A 20,799-nucleotide genomic window follows, 5' to 3' on the forward strand; every position below is an offset into this window, starting at 1 on the left:
TCTGTGTGTGGCCAAAGTGACTGACAAATGAAAGCAGCAGTTCTTGAAGAAGTGCATAGAGCCTGGAGTCGAAGCTTCTGTTCCGCCGTCCGGAGACCGAATTTTTGAGTTGTGGGGAAACGCCACCACGGCAGGAGAAGCGCTCCAGCTTCCCGGGCATTGGCAGAGGCCGACCTGCAACAGAAGCAGTGTCCCTGCCCAAATTCTGCTGCAGCCCTTCAGAGATTTGCCACCAGCCTGGACCTGGCAGGGACCGAGCGGTCGGGGTGGGAGGCTGCATTCCTAGAGTGGGAATTTGCACCCAAGTCCGTGTGAGCTTCTCTGGTTGGAGGAGGGAGTCAGTGAGAGGGAACCCAGCTCCACAGTTAAAGGGGAGGGCGCCAAGACGCGGACAGAGTCCAGGGCTTTAGGCTGGGGATGGCCACTATGGTCAATAATTTCTGAAAGCCGGTGACTTGCCTAGGACAGGCCTCAGCACTTGGCCCCTGCTCATTTCCTCCTCTGCTCAGCCCCGCGAAGCAGGGACCATCAGCACGTGTCCTTGCAGGTAAGGAGCCAGACTCCCGGAGGTTCAGAAACCGGTCCGGGATCGCACAGCAGAAGCGTGGGAGCCTGTGGACTCCTAGCTCCCGGTGAAAGGGAGGGGCCGGGTGGGGCACAGCCTCTGTCGGAGGCTGCTGTCCGCAGCCCACCCTTAGGAACAGCTTTAGGGGAGACGGATGGAAGCTCCAGCCCATAAACCTTACTTTCCGATAGGAGAGAAGAACTCTGAAAAAATTAGGGGAGGTTACAAATACGTGTGGGGTGTAAGTCTCCAGGTGCAGATATTGGGAGCAGTTGGGGGTTGGCCCTTCCTAGGGCAGCATCGTTGGCAACCACTTCCTGAGTGCCTTTGGTGCCAGACAGCCCGTTGCTAACTCTCAGGATTCAAGTGTGTCATCGTCCCCTGCTCTGAGATGAAGAAACGAGTCCGGCAAGGTGACACAGCTGGAAGGGACGGAGCCCAGGCTGAAACCTTGGGAATCATGAGGGGCAGGATTGGGTGTCAGTGATGTGGGTCCCCCTCTGCACCCCCACTGGCGCCGGAGGGGGTTGGAGTCACTATGTGGGACCGTTCTGCAGTGAAGGAGGACTTTTCATTTGTTTAATGTTTATTTTTGAGAGAAAGAGAGTGCAAGTGAAGGGCAGAGAGAGAGGGAGACACAGAATCCGAAGCAGGCTCCAGGCTCCGAGCTGTCAGCACGGAACCTGACATGGGGCTCAAACCCACGAGCTGTGAGATCATGACCTGAGTCAAAGTCGGATGCTCAACCAACTGAGCCACCCGGGAGCCCCAAGAAGGACTTTTATTTTGAGTGAAAAGGCAAATAAGCCATTGGTGGGTTTTGAGCAGAGGAGTGTGACGATCAATTTTTTTTTTTTAAATCCTCTGGCCAGATCCTCTGCCTTCTGTGTGGAGAAAACAGACTGAAGGGGGCCAGGCTGGGACAAGACAGGTGGCAGGAGAGAAGGTGAAGTGGTCAGATTCTGGACTGAATTGAAGGTGGCACCCACCAGTGTTTGGTGTTTTTCCTCGCCGAGGTGCTATATTCTTTCAAGTCCCTACCTTCCTTTTTTTAAGGTTTTATTTTTAAATAACCTCTACAGCCAACAGGGGGCTTGCACTCATAGCCCCGAGCTGAAGAGTTGCACACTGCACCGACCGAGCGAGCCAGGCACCCCCTCAAGTTCTTACCTTTCTGGTCAGATCCATCCTTCAGGTTCTGGTTAAAATTCTTCCTCCTTCGAAGCCTTTATTAACCAAATCTGCTACTTGGGGGACACCCAAAGAAATAGTACTGTCTACTTGACGATACCCCTTGTGATCTACAGCAACTTCCGGGACTTTCTGGGCTGCGTGTCCGGTTAGGGGGAGCTGTTACTGAGGAGCTTCGCGAGAGCTCTGGGGGCCTGAGGGAGCAAGTGCAGGGTTAGGGGCAATCAGAGGAAGGGGTACAGTTTGAGGCCTCGCAAGGGGCCCCCACCTGCACTATCGCACAGATAGGGGCTGATGGGTATTTTTTACGGGAGGGGCTTCCAGCTTTTCTAGGATTCCCAAAGGGATCTGTGCCCGTCCATTGACCCACATAAAGAACTGTTACCAATTTCAAATTCTGATGGGACGGAAACAGGAAAGACGGAAAGCATGGACTTGAGGGATGGGGCAGGAGAGGACCTGGAGGCTGGGGTTCTAGAACACCCCATCTCCTTCTCCATCCGGGTGGCAGAGTCACTCTGTGCCTGCATGGGGCATCCACACTCACTCGTTAGCGCCTGTACTTGTGTGTTACTCTTCGACGGTGACCCCTGGCCTGGCATCGTCCTCACCCTGTCTTCTTTGCTGATTCTGAGCAGTTCTCCTTGAAGCCTTCAGTGAAGCCACCCTTCTCCGATCCTCCTCCTTCCTCTCCAGCAGCTCCTTGAACCTCTTGAGGTGGAGGAAGAAGGTCCCCCCCCCTTTTTTTTCCCCTAATAGTTCTGCTTTTCTGCTTGTCTTTAAATTTTCTTCTATTGTGGCAAAATAACAAAATTTATCATCGTAACCATTTTTAATTCTACAGCTCAGCAGTACTGAATACATCCATCGTGTGCCATCATCACCGCCGTCCCACCTCCGGACACTTCAGCCTGTAAACTGAAACTCTATACCCATCAAACAGTGACTCTCCGTTTTGTAACTGAACCCAAGTTCGTGTGCCCGATGTGCAGCAAAGCTGATCGTTGAGATAGATCTCTAGTGGGCAAGGAGGCTAGAGGTTCTTCTCGAGGTAGCCATGTGAGGAGATGGGAAAATGAGCCTCAAGTCGGCCTCCCTGAAGCAGGATGGCCAGGCATTTTTTAAAGGCAAGTAGAAAAGGGTGTGGGCAAGGGGAAGGAGAGAGGAGCTTTGTGACTCAAAATCAGATAAAGGAAGTTAGGAGGTAGGGGAAGGTTAATTTCGTTTTGTTGGGCTCCAAGGGGAGGTCAGTGTCCTGACTGGTTCTAGCTGGCGTCTTGACGAAACCCTGAGTTCCTGCAAAACGACTAAATTAACCACTCGGTCATCATGGCATGACTATTATCGTACAGGAACATGGTGGCAGACAGCATTCTGAGCACCCCCAAGCAGGTTTGGGGAGAAGTTGCAGCTGCCTTGTCTGCCCTGTTAACTCTTTGGTTATGAGTTTCTGTTTCCTCTCCCCCAGCCCCCGGCAACCACCTGTCTACTGTCCGTGATTTCGCTGTACCTTTTTTTTTTTTTAATTTTTTTTTCAACGTTTATTTATTTTTGGGACAGAGACAGAGCATGAACAGGGGAGGGGCAGAGAGAGAGGGAGACACAGAATCGGAAACAGGCTCCAGGCTCCGAGCCGTCAGCCCAGAGCCCGACGCGGGGCTCGAACTCCCGGACCGACCGCGAGATCGTGACCTGGCTGAAGTCGGACGCTTAACCGACTGCGCCACCCAGGCGCCCCTTCGCTGTGCCTTTAAATGTCTGATCCCACAGGATCCTGGCCTTTGTCTTCCCTTCTCACTCTGCCTTTTCTAGACCATCTCATCTGTTCCCAGGGCTCTGAACACTCTGCATGGCACGATTCCCTTTTTTCTTATCCCTTTGCAGAGATAAAATTACTCCCAAGGTTTTTTTTTATTATTCTTAAACATAGGTGTTTTTTAAGAAATGTTTAACGTTTGGGGTGCCTGGGTGGCGCAGTCGGTTAAGCGTCCGACTTCAGCCAGGTCACGATCTCGCGGTCCGGGAGTTCGAGCCCCGCGTCGGGCTCTGGGCTGATGGCTCGGAGCCTGGAGCCTGTTTCCGATTCTGTGTCTCCCTCTCTCTCTGCCCCTCCCCCGTTCAAGCTCTGTCTCTCTCTGTCCCAAAAATAAATAAACGTTGAAAAAAAAATTGAAAAAAAAAAAAAGAAATGTTTAACGTTTATTGTGGGAGAGATAGAGTGAGTGAGTACATGGGCAGAGAGAGAGGGGGAGAGAGAGAGAGAGAGATCAAGCAGGCTCCACACTGTCAGCACAGAGCCCAACGTGGGGCTCAAACTCAAGAACCGTGAGATCATGACCTGAGCCGAAATCAAGAGTTGGAAGCTTAACTGACTGAGCCACCCAGGTGCCCCACATAGATTTTTTTTTAAATCATGTATCGTTCTTGTGAATATAAACAAAATTAGTTGGTTAAAGTTTTCCTAAAACTTCTCCACATTAGCATTACCACTTTCCAGTTGGAGGCATTAATGCCTGTACCTCCCTAGAGATTGCCTTCTCTAGGGGTGCCTGGTTGGCTCAGTTGGTAGAGCATGCAACTCTTGATCTCAGGGTCATGAGTTCAAGCCCTAGGTTGGGTGTGGAGACTACTTAAAAAAAAAAGAAAAAAAAGATTGCCTTTGAGAGCATTGATCTTCCAGCATTTCCTAAACAGCCACAAGAGAATCAAAAGCCATTGGTACTGGGTTCTCAAGCTGCCCTTGCATTTACATAGTGCTAGCCAACTTTAAGTAATTTTAACATGCAAAAAAGCACAATTCATAAGTATCGATAATACAAAATGAAAGTACCCATGCGAACACCACCCTGATCAAGAAATGGAATTTTACCAGCACCCCAGAAGCCACTCCCCTGCCCCTTACCAAATATTCCCCCCTCTGAGCTAATCAAAGGGAATCACTAATCCTCACCATAGATTGGTTTTGCCTGTTTTTGAACTTTATGTAATGGAGTAATACAGTAAGCAGCCTTTTGAGACATAAAAGCTTTTTGTAGTCAGTGCTGCCCTTGCCCAAAGATGAAAAGGACCAAGGCCTGTTAGGGGAGGAAGTGCAAACCTACCTGCCCCTCATTATGTAAGCACGGGACAAAGGACAACATCGTGCATCAGATTTGGACCGTCCAGTCCTGAGATTCTCTGATTCCGGGGTCAGCTGGCTAAAGTGTGTATCAAATTACTACCCTTGTATTTAAGGTGCAGCACATTATAAAAAGAAGTATTTAATCCATCATAAAGGCAAAAAATTAAAATATGGGTAACGCTTAAGGCTGGGGACATTGTGGGGAAAAGGACACTTCCATTTACAATTAGGTAAGTATATGATCTAATTTTGAGGACGGTCAGCTAATACCTACCAAAATGCTAAATGTTCATACTTTTTGGCCTGCAAACTTCCTCCTAGAAATCTATCCTCAAGAAAGACTTCCAGCAACTCTGTACTGAGCCTCAACTTCCCCGTTTCTTAAAACAGGGATGATGACAGTACATGGCTCAGTGGGTTGTTGAGCCAAGCAGATGAGTGTACACACACACACACACATTTAAATGTGTATTTAAATGGTAACTCTTGCCTTTGTCTCAGTACATTGGTACTGTTCACTTGACGTTTTCACAACAGATCGATAAAACCTTCAAGTATCGAACTCCTACCAAAGAACACACCCCTCAGGGAAACGAAGCTGGAGTTTTTGTTTGTCTCAGTGTGACCCCCTGGGAGCTTACTGAAGTGCAGGTTTCTGGGCCCACTCTAAATGAAAAGAATTACCGCGGAAGCACCGCGACCCTGTCCTTGAACAAGCTTCCCAGGTATTTCTTAGGAAGTCGCCGCCGCCTCCTCGGCCGAAAGCCGGTGGAGTCCGCCACCCAGACGGTGTCGCTCTTCCCCAGCACTTCAGCCTCCGGCTCCCGGAAGAGCAGCTCTGTCCGCCGGGGAGGGGGTGGTGCTGCACTCGCCTCCTCTCTTCCGCTTCCGGTGTCCCCCTGCAGCCATGGCCGCCGCCGCTGCCGCTGGCGGCCCTGGGGCGCCCCTGTCCCCGGACGAATTGCTTCCGAAAGGCGATGCCGAGAAGACTGAGGAGGAGCTGGAGGAGGAAGACGACGAGGAGGTACTGGGGCCCTGCGGTGTGAGGCGGAGTGCAAGGTTACGGGCCGGGAGCGGCCCGCACGGGGGTGTGAGCTCCGCGTGCTGCGGGATCCGGGCGAAAGCGCGTCGCGGAGCCCGGAGAGGTCGGAGGGGAGGTGTCTTCTCCGGGAGGCGGGGTTAGGGCCCCCAGTGGGCCGGAGCGGGCTGCCCTAGCTCCAGGGGGTGGTTGCCATTGCTTCGATCGAGATCCGCGCCGCCTCCACCACAGCTAGATGAGACCCTGTCGGAGAGACTGTGGGGTCTGACGGAGATGTTCCCAGAGAGGGTCCGGTCCGCGGCTGGAGCCACTTTTGATCTCTCCGTCTTTGTGGCTCAAAAAATGTACAGGTAAGGTCCGAGGGCAAAGACGTTGGGGTGTGCCTGGGGTGACCGAAGTGCTGTGAATGAACATGGGCTTTGGAAGTAGCAGAGCGGGGCTGGAGGCCAACCTGCCACCTAGATCACTGAGTGAGTGACCTTGGACTGGTCTCTTAACCTTTCTTGATCTCCACGAACTCTTCCGTAAAGTGGCGATTCCTGTGGGGCAGGGTCGTTGTGAGGATCGTTTCACGTTACGTGAGGTAATGTGTTGTAGAAGTAGCTTCGTAAGAACTCAGGAGGATGTTAGAACGGCTCTCGCTAGGTAAACAGCCGGCAGAACTGCCTGTCCTGTTTCTGGTCCGAGTGTGGTGCACGTGTTGGGGAAAGAACATGCCTTTCAAAAACATTGGCGTGGGAGAGGTTTGGTTACTGGGCCGTTCTTGGTGAAGAAGAACACATCTGTGTTTGTGTCTTGCTGTCACGCTCACACCCCGTCTGCAGGTTTTCCAGGGCAGCCTTGTGGATTGGGACCACTTCCTTCATGATCCTGGTCCTTCCTGTTGTCTTCGAAACGGAGAAGTTGCAAATGGAGCAGCAGCAGCAACTGCAGCAGCGGCAGGTGAGCCCAGAGCCTTTGCCTGCGCGGCGGTGCAAGGTGTTGATTTTCCCCAAACCTGGGTAGACCCGTGGGTAGAGACTGGGATCCAGCCCACGCTCTTTTAGGTGCCCACGTGATCGGCACTGTTTGCAGACCTCCTCTGCCCCGTCAGAGGGAAAATGCGATCCAGAGGCTCGTCCGGTGCCTTACCCCTCTTCTTTTCTCTTCCAGATACTTCTAGGGCCCAACACAGGGCTCTCAGGCGGAATGCCAGGGGCTCTACCTTCTCTTCCTGGAAAGCTCTAGATTGTTACTGCTCTATGACTTGTCTTGGTGGGACGAGTTTGAAAATTCAATAGTGTTGAACTGCTGATGATTTGGATTTTCTCTTTTCCTTTTTTTTTTTTTTTAAACTTTGGCACATTGATTTATCTAAACCTGGAGAGAATTCTCCCCAGTGTGTCACGGAGACTCCCAACTTGCAGCTGTGCCCTCCACGCTGTCCCATTTCTTCTGTCCTCACTCTGATACCAGAGTGCAGCAATGCAGACGGTTACTCCAGCTCTGGCCATTCCCCCCCCTTTCACTAAATCACTAAATCACTCGTGACCGGAAGATCTCAACTATCTGATTGTGGCAAAGGAACCGATGCCACTGGGAAGGATGTACCCCTGACCATTTTTGTTTTTAAGCATGGAGATGTTGGGAAGGGACATGCACACAGTATGAAATACATAATGCCGTTACAGCTGCAGTGTAAAGCAGCCACTGTGAATTTCTGGGGTGGAAAGGAGGGAGGGCTGGGCAGCAGCTTCGACCACGGGATGGGGACTGTGGAGGGCAGAGAAGAGCTCATTTTCTCTGCCGGTTTTGGCTATTAGAGACCTGTGTGTGTGTGTCCAAAAAAGAAAAAAGTGCTCACTTTTTGTATTTAAATATTAAAAATGATTCCGACAGAAAGTGTCATCCATGTACTTGTGATACACACCTTGAGATCACGTCCTTCGACTGCCCCTTGCATTTCCTCTCCGAAGCTAACACCACTGTGTGACACTGACCCCTGAGGCCCAACAGTGGAAAACATGATTCAGTTTGGGCTAGGAACCTCTTGTTGTTGTTGTTAAAGATTTTATTTTTTAAGTAATCTCTACAGCCAACCAGGGGGAGCTTGAACTTAACCCCGAGATGAAGAGTCACATGGTCTTCTGACTGAGCCAGCCAGGTACCCCAGAAACCTCATAATAGTAATCTTTGCCCTGAATTCAGGCAATCATGTTCAGATCCACCAACAAAGGATCGGGTCCATGTATTTGTACGGTCTACAGTGATACACAGTTACAAAGGATTTGTAGGGAATGACCTACTACTAACTTCTGGTCTAGGAAGGGAATGGTGGCAAATAGAACTTTTTTGGTCCTTTTAAAAATAATTGCTGAGATGAACTTGATTATGAATTCCAACTATAGCCCTGCCTTTGAACCTTGCAGTTTTTGCATTCAACGTAAATTTTTATTAGCAACGTGCTATTAACAATACTGAGCCTTTTATGTGTATTCTGTTTGTCAGAATGATGCTATATAATTGAGGGTGTAGTGGTAGTTCTGTTTTACAGAGGAGGAAGCAGTCACAGAGAGGTTGGATAATCTGTGCCAGACCGCACAGGAAATGATGGATCTGAATTCAAGTCTAACAGGCCCCCTCTGCTATGTGATCTTGATCTTGTTAACCAGAGAAAAACGCTAGTCATTTGTCAGGGCTGGTAACGAAAACTTGTACTTATTAGGATTCCTCAGATTGTGAAGCCTAGTTTTTGTAAACTGAAAAGTGCCTCAGGATTTTGAACCAAATGGAGTGCATATTTTGTCTGGATTTTTGCGGGGAGAGGTTGGACCAAAGCACAAAACAGCTCTGAGAGATGGCTGAGGATCGTAGTGAGTTTCTTCTGAAGCATCACCACACTAATGTTCACTTTTTTTCTTTACAGAATTACAAATTCAGGCAGACATAGAACATGTACGGAGTTCTCCATTTTTAATATTTGGTTAAACAAAATACATCTTTTGTAAACAAACCCAGCACAAGGCCAACAAAAAAAAGGAATAAAAGCAAGAAAAACAAAAAGCCTAGGGTTGCCCCTTATTGGGCATCAGGGTCAGGCCTGCCCCTTTCCTTAAAGGACATGGGGCTTTTTGCCCTTGGGCATCAGCATGGGTCCCCGTTCCTAAGCACCAGAATTGGATATGAACAGAGAAACCAGCCCTGAAACGTGTAAGCGTCTTTGCATATCCCATTGGCTCATGGACTCCAAGTGCACGGGGACTCCTTTGAAGTGCCATTTGCACAGGCCCAAGCAGATTGGTGGAGAGGAGTTCCCTCCTCCTCCTCCCAGGAAATGGCTTACTATCACTGACAGTGCCCATGGACCCAAGGTCCTGCTCGTGACAATCAGGTTGGCTGTAACTTCTGGCTGGTGGTGGTTGGAATGTCATTGTGCAGGGGTAAGGAGCTCCCTGTGGTGCCAAGCAGGTCTGGTGTGGAAAATGGTGCAGAAGAGACTGCAGCCAGTTGCCGAGAGGGTGTAATGCAGTAGCCGCTTGGTGGCCTCTGTTACTCAGCATAAAAAACGGCCTTGTTGGATTGAAGATACATGTGCAGAAAAAGTGCTGGTGTAAACATGCACTCCAGTCACAGTGGGGAGAAAGCCTCAGCTTCGTCCTGTCAAGCCTGCTCAGTCTTGACGCGCAAGCCCCAGGCTGGCTTTGCCGCTGGAGAGGCTGGAGAGGCGTGTGGCCAGCGGGGCAGCTCTCAGACCTGCCAAGACCGTCGATGTGTAAGCGGCAGACAGGCCATCCCCGCCCGCCCACCCGCCTCGAGGCAACTACGACCACTTTGGTGACGCGCTATGTGGTACACTTCCCCTCCTTCTCTTCTGTTTTCCAAAGTTACAGGAGAAAAGTGGCCTACAACTATTTCAAGAGGTAGGGGGTAGGTCAACTTTCAGTTGACGTGTAAGGGAAACTAAAGACATGACAGATCCAGGTCCTCTAACATGATGCACATAAACACCCAACTTGAGGGCTCTGATTCTTGTCACTATAGGGACTCAGCCTGGGACTTCTACCAGTTCTAGCTGCTCTTAGTCTCTGAGAAGCTTGTCTTCACAATACTTTCCTCACCCAGCTGTGTCTCAAACTAGTGGAATTTGCTATCAAAAGCAGACTTGTTGTTTCCTGACTTTGCCAAAGTGTGTCAACTGGGAAAACTGCCCTTTTGCCTGTCTTGTGCCCAGAGCCCCCCTAAATCAATGTAGTGAAGTGGCAGGGACAACGCTGGAGCGAGGCGGACAGGCCCCCCGGGCCTGCCCCAGTCTGGCTTCCGCCACGTCCTCTTAGGTATCTAGCTCACCCTGTCACACTAGAATATTGCAGGCCTCGACCACCCGGCGTGGAACACTAGAGAACTTTTCATTATAAGACTCCAAGGATGGCCGTTGACCACCCTTAAAAATGGGGGTAATGGGTGGCATTAGGGGTTGGAGACGGCATGCTGTACCACTGCTGGCGTTTTGGAGATGGTTTCCTGAGAGGCCCTTCTGCTCTGGGTCCGTCAAGCCAGTCGCGTGGGCTTCGCGTGTACTAGGTCTTCAGACCCACTGGTTGCCAGGAAAGGGGAAGTGGAGGCAGCATCTCCAGGTGAGTCACAGCAGCAGTGAACTCCAGCAGAGCCTCTGTCAAGTTCTCGTGGGAATGGGGAAAATAAGCTGGGACCCACCTTCCTTTCTCCTCTCTGAAATAAAACAAGGGTCTTCCAGAGCTGGCCCTAAGCACACAGAGCTCCTACCTTCCTTTCCCAGGAATGAGTAACGCTGGTTGCTTCTCGTAACAGTCCACACATCTGTCCTATTGCACTGTCAAATCTGAAGGGAAAACCCAGTGAGATGTTTGGGGAAGTGGCAGGGGCAGACCCGCTGTATAGGCCACAGCACGTTACAGACGATTTCGGGGCTGAGGTGAGGGAAGGATGGGTAGAACTGCGTTATACATCAGCCCTCCAACTCTGATGGGCCTCCACCTCTTCTGGTACCACCAGCAGGAGTTCACAGTTCTTTCCTCGCAAGTGATGTTTTAGAAATTTCCTGTGGGAACAACGGGTAGATGAAAGAGAAGATGAAATGCCGGTAAAACTGCAAATTCCAGCCTCGGCCATGTGTTCACCAGTGACCTCCTCAGCTATACCCTCGGCAGGCCCCAAACTCTCGAGTAGGGATCTGTTCTTGCAGCTTCAGCAACTGGCTACCCCTCGATCTGGCCACTTAATTTCCAAGCTGAATTTTCACTCATTCTCATATAGAACTGCCAAACTATCGGGGCACCTGGGTGGCTCAGTCGGTTGAGCATCCAACTTTGGCTCTCGCAGTTGGTGAGTTTGAGCCCTGCATCAGGCTCTGTGTTGACAGCTCGGAGCCTGGAGCCTCTTTGGATTGTGTGTGTGTGTGTGTGTGTGTGTGTGTGTGTGTGTGTGTGTGTGTGTGTGTCTGTCTCTCTCTGCCCCTCACCCACTTGCATTCTGTCTCTCTCTCAAAAATATTTAAAATAAAATAAAATAAAATAAAATAAAATAAAATAAAATAAAATAAAACAAAATAAAACAAAATAAAATAAAATAAAATAAAATAAAATAGAAGTTTCTTCTTCGGTCTCTGGGAAATTTAGCCCTCTCTGGCCTGAATGTCTGTCTTCCTCCCTCTGAACTGGCAGCTTTACCATCAGTTGTCTGGGTACAGAGAATGCTACAATGCCAGTCCTACCAGACCAGAGGGTCAGCATGCCGGGGGCTGGGGCTTCTCTACCAAAGGGACTTCCCGTCCTCATGGGCCATCAAAGATTTAGGTGTTTCAAGCCCGAGACCCTGTGATTCTAAGCAAGGCGGGGAGAGGATCCCAGGGGCTAGGAATTTCATCTCCTTCGTAGAGTAAAAAGAAAAAAAAAGAAAGACGGGCTCAACTTCCCCAACACACCAACGAAAGGAGCCCAGCATGTTCCCAGCAGGTACCTGAGCTCGCTCTCGCCTCCAATCCACTCGGGCATCTTCAGTTTGGAGTCGAGGTTGTAGTAGGCACCTCCCACCTCTCGAACACAGATCCAGTGCTGCCTTTTGAGAGGCAACTTCAGCGGACCCCAGCACAGGCTGGAGGGCAGGTTCATGATGAAGCCCATGACGTTAGTGAGAGCAATGGCACTGACATCCCTGCGGAGGAAGAGCGGCGTCAGGCTCCGAGGCTGTCCACGCCCCAAGGTCCCCCCGGGAGCACCTCCCCACGCGTGCCCGAATGACAGTCCTCATCGGGTCAAGCCTGGTTCGGGTTACCTGCGCTTGTCCCACCAGACAGCTTCGTAGCCTTTGGTCTGAAGTGCTGCCATAATGACGTTCACATCGTAGTTCCCGTTTCCTAACATGCTCTTCTTGTGGGGCGTCACCATGGTGTTCGGAGACAGCCTGCACGCGTGCAAGGAGCCGGGCTGAGACTCGTGGGCACGGCCGCCCGACCTCCTGCCCCACACGCCCCGGACACCTTCCAGCGTCCAGCGCAGCGCGCCCCCGCAAGGCCTGCTCCCCCCATTCAGGTACAAGGTAACTCAATACTTTACCGGCGTATTTTACAGTCGGGCCTCCTACTGCACTAGGGATTGCCTTTCTTCTTATGCAAAACATTAATTCAGTGGTGCCAGGGCCTAGCTGTCTGTCATCCAGAAAGTCACTGGACACAGACTGTACTCTTATGACGGAGTCTCATTTGTGAAGCCCCTGGCCTATCCCTGTCTGCGGCCTTCTTCACTGCAGACCTTCCTGCTTTAATACAGCCATTTTTTTTAAGCATTAGAAAATAGTAATTGATATTTTCATTTGCGTGGATAGTATTTTTTGCTACTCTTGTTTTTTTTACAGTTTAAATGCTTTCTATTTAAGGCTTGCACACTTGGTAATCATTAATCCTTAAATACTCCAAGGGCTACAGGAGCCCAGGCATGAAACAAAAATGTATGAACCAGGGCCACGTGTAAAGCACTAAGAACTAATAAGGCCTGTATTAAACTGGCATGTCTGAGCCACCTAAAGCATTTCAAATATACGTGTCTGGTTGTGTAAGTACTTGAATAAAAAAAAAATTTTTTTAAGCTTATTTATTTTGAGAGAGAGCGCAGAAGCAAGGGAGGGGCAGAGAGAGAGAGAGGGAGAGAGAGAATTCCAAGCAGGCTCTGCACAGTCAGTGTAGAGCCCAGCACAGGGCTGTATCTCCTAAAACTGTGAGATCATGACCTGAGCTGAGATCAAGAGCTGGAAGCTTAACCGACTGAGCCACCCAGGCGCCTCTGGAATAAAAAAGTTTTTAAAAACTGAAACACAAAGAATCAACTGAAAACAATGTCTGTGCCAAACAAAACTCAATTATGGTCCATGCGCCCACCCCGCTCTGGGCCATTTTTGGCTGGGCCTCATTAGCTACTCCTTTGTCTCCAGCAAGGTCAGCTCCGAAGGCACTTCCAGTCCCATTATTTGGTTTTCACAAGCTTGTCAGGCCGGGACTTGAGGAAAGGCCTTCTTGAAGGAAGGGCTGGATTCCTTTTGCCTGGCTGTGAAGGGCAGTGTGAGCTTCTTGGGAACAAACGTGGAGGGCAGTATCCAGGAGGCTGCTAAGGGCCAGCTCCAGAGGAGAACCAGGGCTCGAGGGCAACTCTGAACACTCAAGAACTCTTACAAAGTCGTTTTTTTTTTTTTAAACTTCTCTGTACACGGTGACCACACTGATATTTTTCAAACATAAAACATTCCTCCCACTGCTTAAACCTTCCAATGGTTCCCAAAGCACTTAAACACAATCTAAATGATTTGCTTTCTAGGCGAGGCCCTCAAGACACTGCTGACCTCATCCCTATCGCTGGGCACAAAGACCTTCTCTCTGCTACTTAAACACACAAAACACCTTCTCACCCGAGGGCCGCTGCACGTGCTCCCTGTTTCTACCACACTCACTGTTCTGCTGTCTGGAATGCTCTTTCCCTAGGTCTGCACTTGGTTTGCTCCTTATTATTTGGGTCTCAAGTGTTAGTGCCTTAGAGGCCTTTTCTGACCACCCCAACCTTCAGTTTCTTCCAGGCACCAGCTCTTACCCCGCCTGCTTTAATCACAGCCCCTGTCGCTACCAGACCCGTCTGGTTTTCCACACTAGAATGACAGGCTTCTCCATCCCGTTAGGGCTACCCCACCAGGACCCAAGGGGTGCCTGGCACATAACAGGTGCTCAAGGAATGTTTATTGAAACATTCACCATGTGTATCTTGTTGCTCTCTTTCTTGGGAAACTTTCGTAGCAGACCCTTCCAAAGAGCTTGTGTGCTTGTTCTCCAGAGCGAGCAAAGAAGAGGGCTGGAGGACACTAACCTTCACTCTGCAACCAGACTGCATCTTACCATCATAATAACTACTACTTATTGAAAAATTTCGTGCCATGCCGTCCAATGCTAGATCCTTTCATATGTATCTCACTTAATTTTCACCAGAAACCCATGAGGCTGTAAGTTATTCCCATTTTATAGGTTAAAAAACTGAAGTTTGGTGATTTAAAATGACTGGCCTGTAATCGCTGATCTTATAAGTGACAGCACTAGGATTCGTTCGTGCTTGGGTTTGTCTGACTCCGGTGCTGTGCTTCCCGTCTTGTGTCGAGGAGCCAAGAATCAGAGTGGGTGGTGGTAGCCGGCTGATAAGAGGAAGAGCTGGCACACCCTGGGGTCTGGGGCTAAAATGCAGCTTAAAAGGACAAAGGCCCTCAGTAGGCTCTCGCATTAAAATAAAAAAGCATATGGAAGCAAGCCTAGCTCCAGGTATACCAAGCTCCTACCCTTCCACCGATTTTCCAGTAGCTTCTCCCTACTTTCAGTGAAGTCTCTTGCCAGGAGATGCGTGAAGGCTCCAACAAGGAAACTTCCAGGTCTTCTACCTTGTTCACCATTTTACTCCCTACCAAAACTTACAGCCACGCTTTCCCGAGGGTGCTCCCAGACGATCACAGAAGGTGTTCAATACAATAACGGCCGAATGAATCAGGTAAAAAGGTTTCCTGCAGGAATTCCTAGAGCCCCGAATACGCGAATATTTACCTTGAGTCTTCAGGAGACAGGGTACATTGCGGTTCCCAAACATATCTGACCACACATTTTTTTGAGGTGCACCTTACAGGAGTTTCCTAGGGTCTCCTTGTCCCATACATTCTATCTCCGATTCCAACCTTCTCCTGTCTATTCCCATTGTCTCTCCCTGAACTGGAGCCTCCTTGCTCCATATCTGGGCTTTTGAAACAGGTTCCTAAATTGATCTCACTTCCAAACCCTCCTTCCACCAAGTCCCTTATATGTTCCTGCCACATTCACCAAGGTACGATGTTCTTACTTTCATGTAAGAACTGCCCGCTGGCTAACTCCAACCCTCCCGGCCCTACGGGGCCTGCTGTTCCTTTGGGTTTAGTGCACTTCAAACACCACGACCACACGGCCTCTATTCTCTCATCATATTTCCTGTTCCAAACCAAATCCTAAAGCTTCTTCAAGGTCAACCTCACATCCTACCTTTGCCACGGAATCTTTCCTGGCTCCTGTGTAGCAGAAAACACAGGGAGATGGGGAGGACTACACGTTATCCTAGCAACCAGCACCGGGACTAGTCGTGAGATTTAATCTCCATGCCTCTTAGCGTATCTGTAACAATGGGAACAATTCCCATTTTACAAGACCATTAGAGAATTCCGTTGTCTTATACATGTCCAACCAAACAGCAAATTCCTGAAGCAAAGGGGATGGCTCTGCTACTCTGCAGCCCTCACAGCTAAGCAGTGGCAACGGAGTAAACATGTGTCGCCCAGATGATCAATAGAGGAAATGCTGAGCATGGCTTCCACCTCATTCCCAGGGTGGTCATTTGAATACGCGGGGTCCGTCCAGTGTGCCCATTCTATCAGTACTTGTTTTTACTTTAACGATAATCAAATGCCCACTGCGTCAGCTACTCTTATGAGGTTTCCCTCTTAATCCTTCCAATAGTCCTGAGAGGTTAATCTCACAGTGTGAATAAGGATGCTTACGGTGATCTGCACGATCACATATACAGCTGGTGAGTGGTCCAGCTAAGATCCAACCCCTTCCCCTAAGACTACGCTCAGCAGTGTCCTGGAGAGTTCAACACACTGGTCCCACTGAACTCCCTGGCATCCTGTTCTGTGATTGTTTTCTGGAGACTCCTTGGCAAACTCTTGCTCAGGACGGCCTTAATGACTCGGACAGAAGTTCTGGACTATAAAGCAAGCCTCTCACTTCTGTCGTCACAGCCACAGGTTAGAGCCAGGAGATCTGAAGTGATCTGTAAGTGAGAAGACAGGCTCTTGCCAGGTCTCACTAATGCCTGGGCCCTCAGCTGAGTTCCTGGTCCTCCCTGGAGGTTACCACTGTGTCTGGCTATGGTGGCGAGTTCTGATTTTAACAACAACAACAACAACAACAACAACAACAACAACAACAACAAAAAGATGTGGAAACATTCATGAAGATTCCTTTCTCTCCTAATTAGGACCTTCCTTTTTATCAGGTCTGAAGAAACGTGCCATTAGGAAATAGGGCTCAGAAGAACTTCATGATGTATCTCTAAATCATTAAATACATAAAGCACAGATCACAAGGCCAGGCACATAGATGTACTCTGCAGGTACTGGCGATGCTGATGTGTTTGCCTGGCCCTGAGACAAGATAATTTCAATCTCTGCAGGCTAACATTCAACGCCATTTCTGAATTTACCACCACCACACCTTTAAATGTGGCCCCTTCCACCTGCTCAGGGACATTTTACTGGGGAGGCTGGATTTCTTTGTGGTAGAAAACGCTGGCTGTTCACCAATATCTAAAATCTCTTTGTCCCTTCCAGCTTGCATTAGATTTTTTGAGCGGTATCAGCTTTTATCAGTTTCTATTTAGATTTTAACAGCTATTTCACCTGGGGAAGGGATGTATAGCTAGCTGCAAGAACATTTAATCACTGAAAAATTGAGGAGAGTCTCGTGAGGATGGTTCGAGGCCTGAGGATTTTTTTATTTTTTTTTAACGTTTATTTATTTTTGAGACAGAGAGAGACAGAGCATGAACGGGGGAGGGTCAGAGAGAGGGAGACACAGAACCTGAAACAGGCTCCAGGGTCTGAGCTGTCAGCACGGAGCCCGACGCAGGGCTCGAACTCACAAACCGTGAGATCATGACCTGAGCCGAAGTCGGACGCCCAACCGACTGAGCCACCCAGGCGCCCCGGCCTGAGGACTTTCCAAGTAACTCTGCAAGGCTGCCGCTCTATCATTCACTTCCCAATCTTTCCTTTTTCAACGCAGAGGAACACATACGATGAAACGTTCGGGATCAGACATCCACATCTGAATACATGCACCACGTCACCTGCCCAGTTTCTGAGCTTTTCTCCAATTTCACATGTTGAAAACTGATCCCTTTCAAAGCAACGACCTCTTTTGCCATCACTGCGGCGGTTACCACGATCTTCAAATCCTGGGCTCTGCCACCTTGACTCCTCTCTTCCCCATCCCCAGGTTCCTGCTGAGCCACTAGCTTTAGTTCTAAGTCCCTGCTCATTTCTATTCCAAACATGAGTCATCTCAAGTCCCATAACTGTACTGAAACTCCACCCTGCCTTTGTATGTCTTTTTTTATCTGGCTAAAAGCGAACTGCTCCGATGAACTTCCTCTCAACAAACAGCATTCGTCAAAATTTTTCTCCCATTTCTCCCAGCCATCAGCCACATCTTCAAACAGGGACAGAACTTTGTATCCGGGAATTTGAAATTTTCTGGTTAAACCTGCCAATATTACTACTGTTTCCGTTAAGACCCAAACAGACCCTCTTTTTCCCCTCCGTTTAAACGGCTCTAAATCCCTCGGGTTTTAACTTCATTTGAGTCTGTTCTCAAGGCCTGGTCAGTGTATGGCTCTGGGATGTACTTAGCGGCTGAGTCCTGTTCAACTTGTTTTCTCTACAGTGCCCAGCAGCGCTTGGCTGGCTGCAGGCAGCTCGTAAATCCTCCTTTATACAATTCTATTGCCTCTCCCTCATCTCGTCTCCCCTCCCTCTGATCCCTTTCACACTTTGTTTCCATTTATCCACACCAAATCTTTCCACCTAAAATACACAGAATTCCATCTCTGGAGTGGGCACAGAGTGTATTTTCTTACGTACTGGTTTGCAATTACTTTGAGATGGATCCTTACACTGTGCTGACAGGAAACTGGGGAGGCTGGTACAAATTTGCAAAAAGCTTTAATAGCCAGGAACAGAACTCTGGTTCCGTGTGAGTGTTTAGCAAATACTTCGCATTCTTTCATTCAGGGAAAACACAACTGAAAGAGTCCTGCAATTACCCGCAAACTGCTTATAATCATCATCCGTACCTTTGGGCCCAGGCCCAACATACTAGCAGGGTGAATGGATGCAGACGATGGAACTACTCGGACATATGCCTTTCCAGGAGACTCAGAAAGCAGCAGAGCAGATGTCCTGCTGTGTCCATCCAGACACTGCAGAACTAATTCTCAAACCCTTTTGATAAAAACAATTTTAGAACATCAAAGGAGACAGAGAAAGAGCTGAATTTCTATCACCCTGTCAGGTAACATGTTGCAAAGTGGGTTAAAAAAAAAAAAAAAAAAAAAAAAAGGCCATCTAGAATGAAGCGGAAAGGGGAAGAGATCTAGAGTCCATTTCAAAGCACAGCTTTGCTACTTGGAAGCTATTTGAACAAATTACCTGACCTTTCTGCCTGTTTCTCTAGTAAAATAGAGACAGTAAAATGCCTGCTGGGGAGGGGTATACAAAGCAATGCACAAAAAGCACCAAGGCCAGCACATGGCCTCATGGGAAAACTGGGCACGGTGTAGAGCTGAGCACCCTGCTTATAAAACCCACAACATTCCACCTCTGATGGCAGGTGACTGAGCGTGTACAGATCTTGTCCCCTTTCCAGACTGTAAACTCTCAGACCAGGGCTTCAGAGGCATTATAGCACAGTGGTCAACAGCACAGACACTAACCTGAATTCAAACTTGGCCCCATCTGTTGTTGTTACCTAAGGCCAATTACTGAACTCCTCTGAGCCCTGTTTGTACCCATAAAATGGAAATAACCCAAATTGCATGGGATCGCTGAGGACATCGCACGAGATGACACAACAGAGGGTCCTAGCACTATGCCCAGCCTACAGTAGGTGCTCAATAAATGATAGTGATTATTATTTTTCCCATTTCTGTGTCCCTTACATCTGCTAACAGCATCTAGCCAATTAATATGTTGGTTTGAAGGCTTACCTAGCGGAGCCACTGCCCCACCCACAGAAATGCAGAAATAGCAAAAAGTGTAAAAATGGCAAGGAGAAGGAGTCCCCTACCTCTGGAAAATCTCTTGCAGCGTTTCCCGGGTGAAGGCGTTGCTGTCCTGGAAGACGTTATTGAGGGCATGCAGGGCACAAAGCTCCCTGCGCTGTTTCTCATGGTAGATTTGTGGGGGTGCTGCCTGGGGCAGCTCTACAGATTCAGACTTGGCCTTGTCTCCTTTCCATGGCACGCAACTCATGTTTTCGTTTTAGGCTCCAGAGAGGGCTGAAAACACCCCACCCTTCTTCCCTCCAGAGGAAGAATGTAAGTCAGCTTCTCAGTCTTTCCAGGATTCCTGAGGTCCACCTTATTTTCTGATGTCCATGATTTATGCTTGGTCACGGGGAGAAGAGGTTGGAATCAAAAGGAAAAGAAAATCCACCTCTTCTCTTTTCAATAGGAAGATCACTTTTGGATTTAGTGTTATTTCGCCACCACTGTCAAAGTGCAGAATTTTTTCAAAAATCATAGGAAATCTAAGACCTTGCTTCCCTCCTCCCACCCTCCCCTCCAAACACCCCCGACGATTTGCTTGCTGTATTTTCCTCTCTGCAAATGCCAACCAGGCCTCAATGCAGGAGGACCGAACGGAATTGGTCACATCGCTCCTTTTCTTCCATTTCTTTCGAACCGCAACGCCACCGACTCAGGAGACAAGGCCTAGGTGGTGGGTAAAACGCAAAATTCGAGCAGCTAGCGAGGGCAGGCCAGCGTGGGATCGCGGGCGGTGCTGGGGCCTCGTAGGCGGCTCTCCATCCCCTCGGGTGCGGTGGGGCCCCGCAGGGCGCGGGCCGAGGCGGGGGCGGCTCCCTCCGAACCCGCGGACTCTCACCCTCTCGCCGCGGCCCTGCGGAGGAGACAACTCCGGTCAGCTCCGGCGGTCGGGCGGGCAGCCTCGCAGAACCAGGCTGGCGGGCTAAGCGGCGGGGCGGGTCCGGCCCCAGCCCGAGGGAAGGTCCTGCGCAGCGACCGGCAGGCCCGCGAGGGGTGGGGTCGGGCCCACCCCGCTTCGCCGCCCACACCCCAACCTCCCTGCCCGTCACGTGAGTGCAAGGCGACACGCCCTCCCGCCGCTGCCCCTACTCGCACCGCCCGTCGCCCCCTCACCGCTACTGGCCGCCACCTGACGCTGCGGGCCGCCACCTGGGCCGCGCTCGGGCGGGCGGGCAAGCGCGCGCACCTGAGCCCGACGTCAGCAGCCCTCGCCGGGCGCGTGCTCCGGAAACGCCCTCCTGCGCCGTCCCCGCTCCCGCCCGCCGCGGCGTCACCTATGACGTCAGCCAGTCGTCAGGCGGCGCCGGCTGCAAGGCCCCGGCTGCCACGGGTCGGCCGAGTGGGTGTGGGCAGCGCGGGGCGGCCTAGGGACAGTAGGGCCAGGGGGTGCGGCGGCTGCCGCCACTAGAGCTGGTGCGCGGCTCCCGGTGCCCGGGCTGGGTAGGGCGGGGCGGCCTGCCGGAGTCTCGCCTCGACGCCCGCCGCTCCCCACCCCTCC

General features: G+C 50.2%; 2 protein-coding genes across 4 annotated transcripts; one reads left to right on the top strand and one right to left on the bottom strand.

Moving 5' to 3' along the window:
- The first annotated feature begins 5,742 nt into the window (after positions 1-5,742).
- TOMM22 (translocase of outer mitochondrial membrane 22) lies at positions 5,743-7,797 on the top strand. The gene is made up of 4 exons (XM_003989264.6): positions 5,743-5,901; positions 6,148-6,266; positions 6,741-6,858; positions 7,069-7,797. The coding sequence occupies exons 1-4, from the start codon at positions 5,785-5,787 to the stop codon at positions 7,141-7,143; spliced, it is 429 nt and encodes a 142-aa protein (XP_003989313.1). The 5' UTR covers positions 5,743-5,784; the 3' UTR covers positions 7,144-7,797.
- A 1,054-nt stretch (positions 7,798-8,851) lies between these two features.
- On the bottom strand, positions 8,852-20,570 carry JOSD1 (Josephin domain containing 1). 3 transcript variants are annotated; one of them, XM_003989265.6, is made up of 5 exons: positions 20,415-20,570; positions 19,322-20,154; positions 12,205-12,333; positions 11,890-12,084; positions 8,852-10,972 (listed from the first exon to the last, which is right to left on the bottom strand). In XM_003989265.6, exons 2-5 carry the CDS (start codon positions 19,504-19,506, stop codon positions 10,873-10,875), a joined length of 609 nt encoding a protein of 202 aa, XP_003989314.1. In that variant the 5' UTR covers positions 19,507-20,154; positions 20,415-20,570; the 3' UTR covers positions 8,852-10,872. The 3 variants fall into 3 exon arrangements, with proteins under 3 accessions (XP_003989314.1, XP_011282525.1, XP_023113491.1); XM_011284223.4 differs by having other exon boundaries at positions 20,488-20,504; XM_023257723.2 differs by lacking the exon at positions 20,415-20,570 and having other exon boundaries at positions 19,322-20,363.
- Between the last annotated feature and the right edge of the window lie 229 nt (positions 20,571-20,799).

The sequence above is a fragment of the Felis catus genome, chromosome B4 (genome assembly GCF_018350175.1).
Source record: "Felis catus isolate Fca126 chromosome B4, F.catus_Fca126_mat1.0, whole genome shotgun sequence".
NCBI lineage: Eukaryota > Metazoa > Chordata > Mammalia > Carnivora > Felidae > Felis > Felis catus.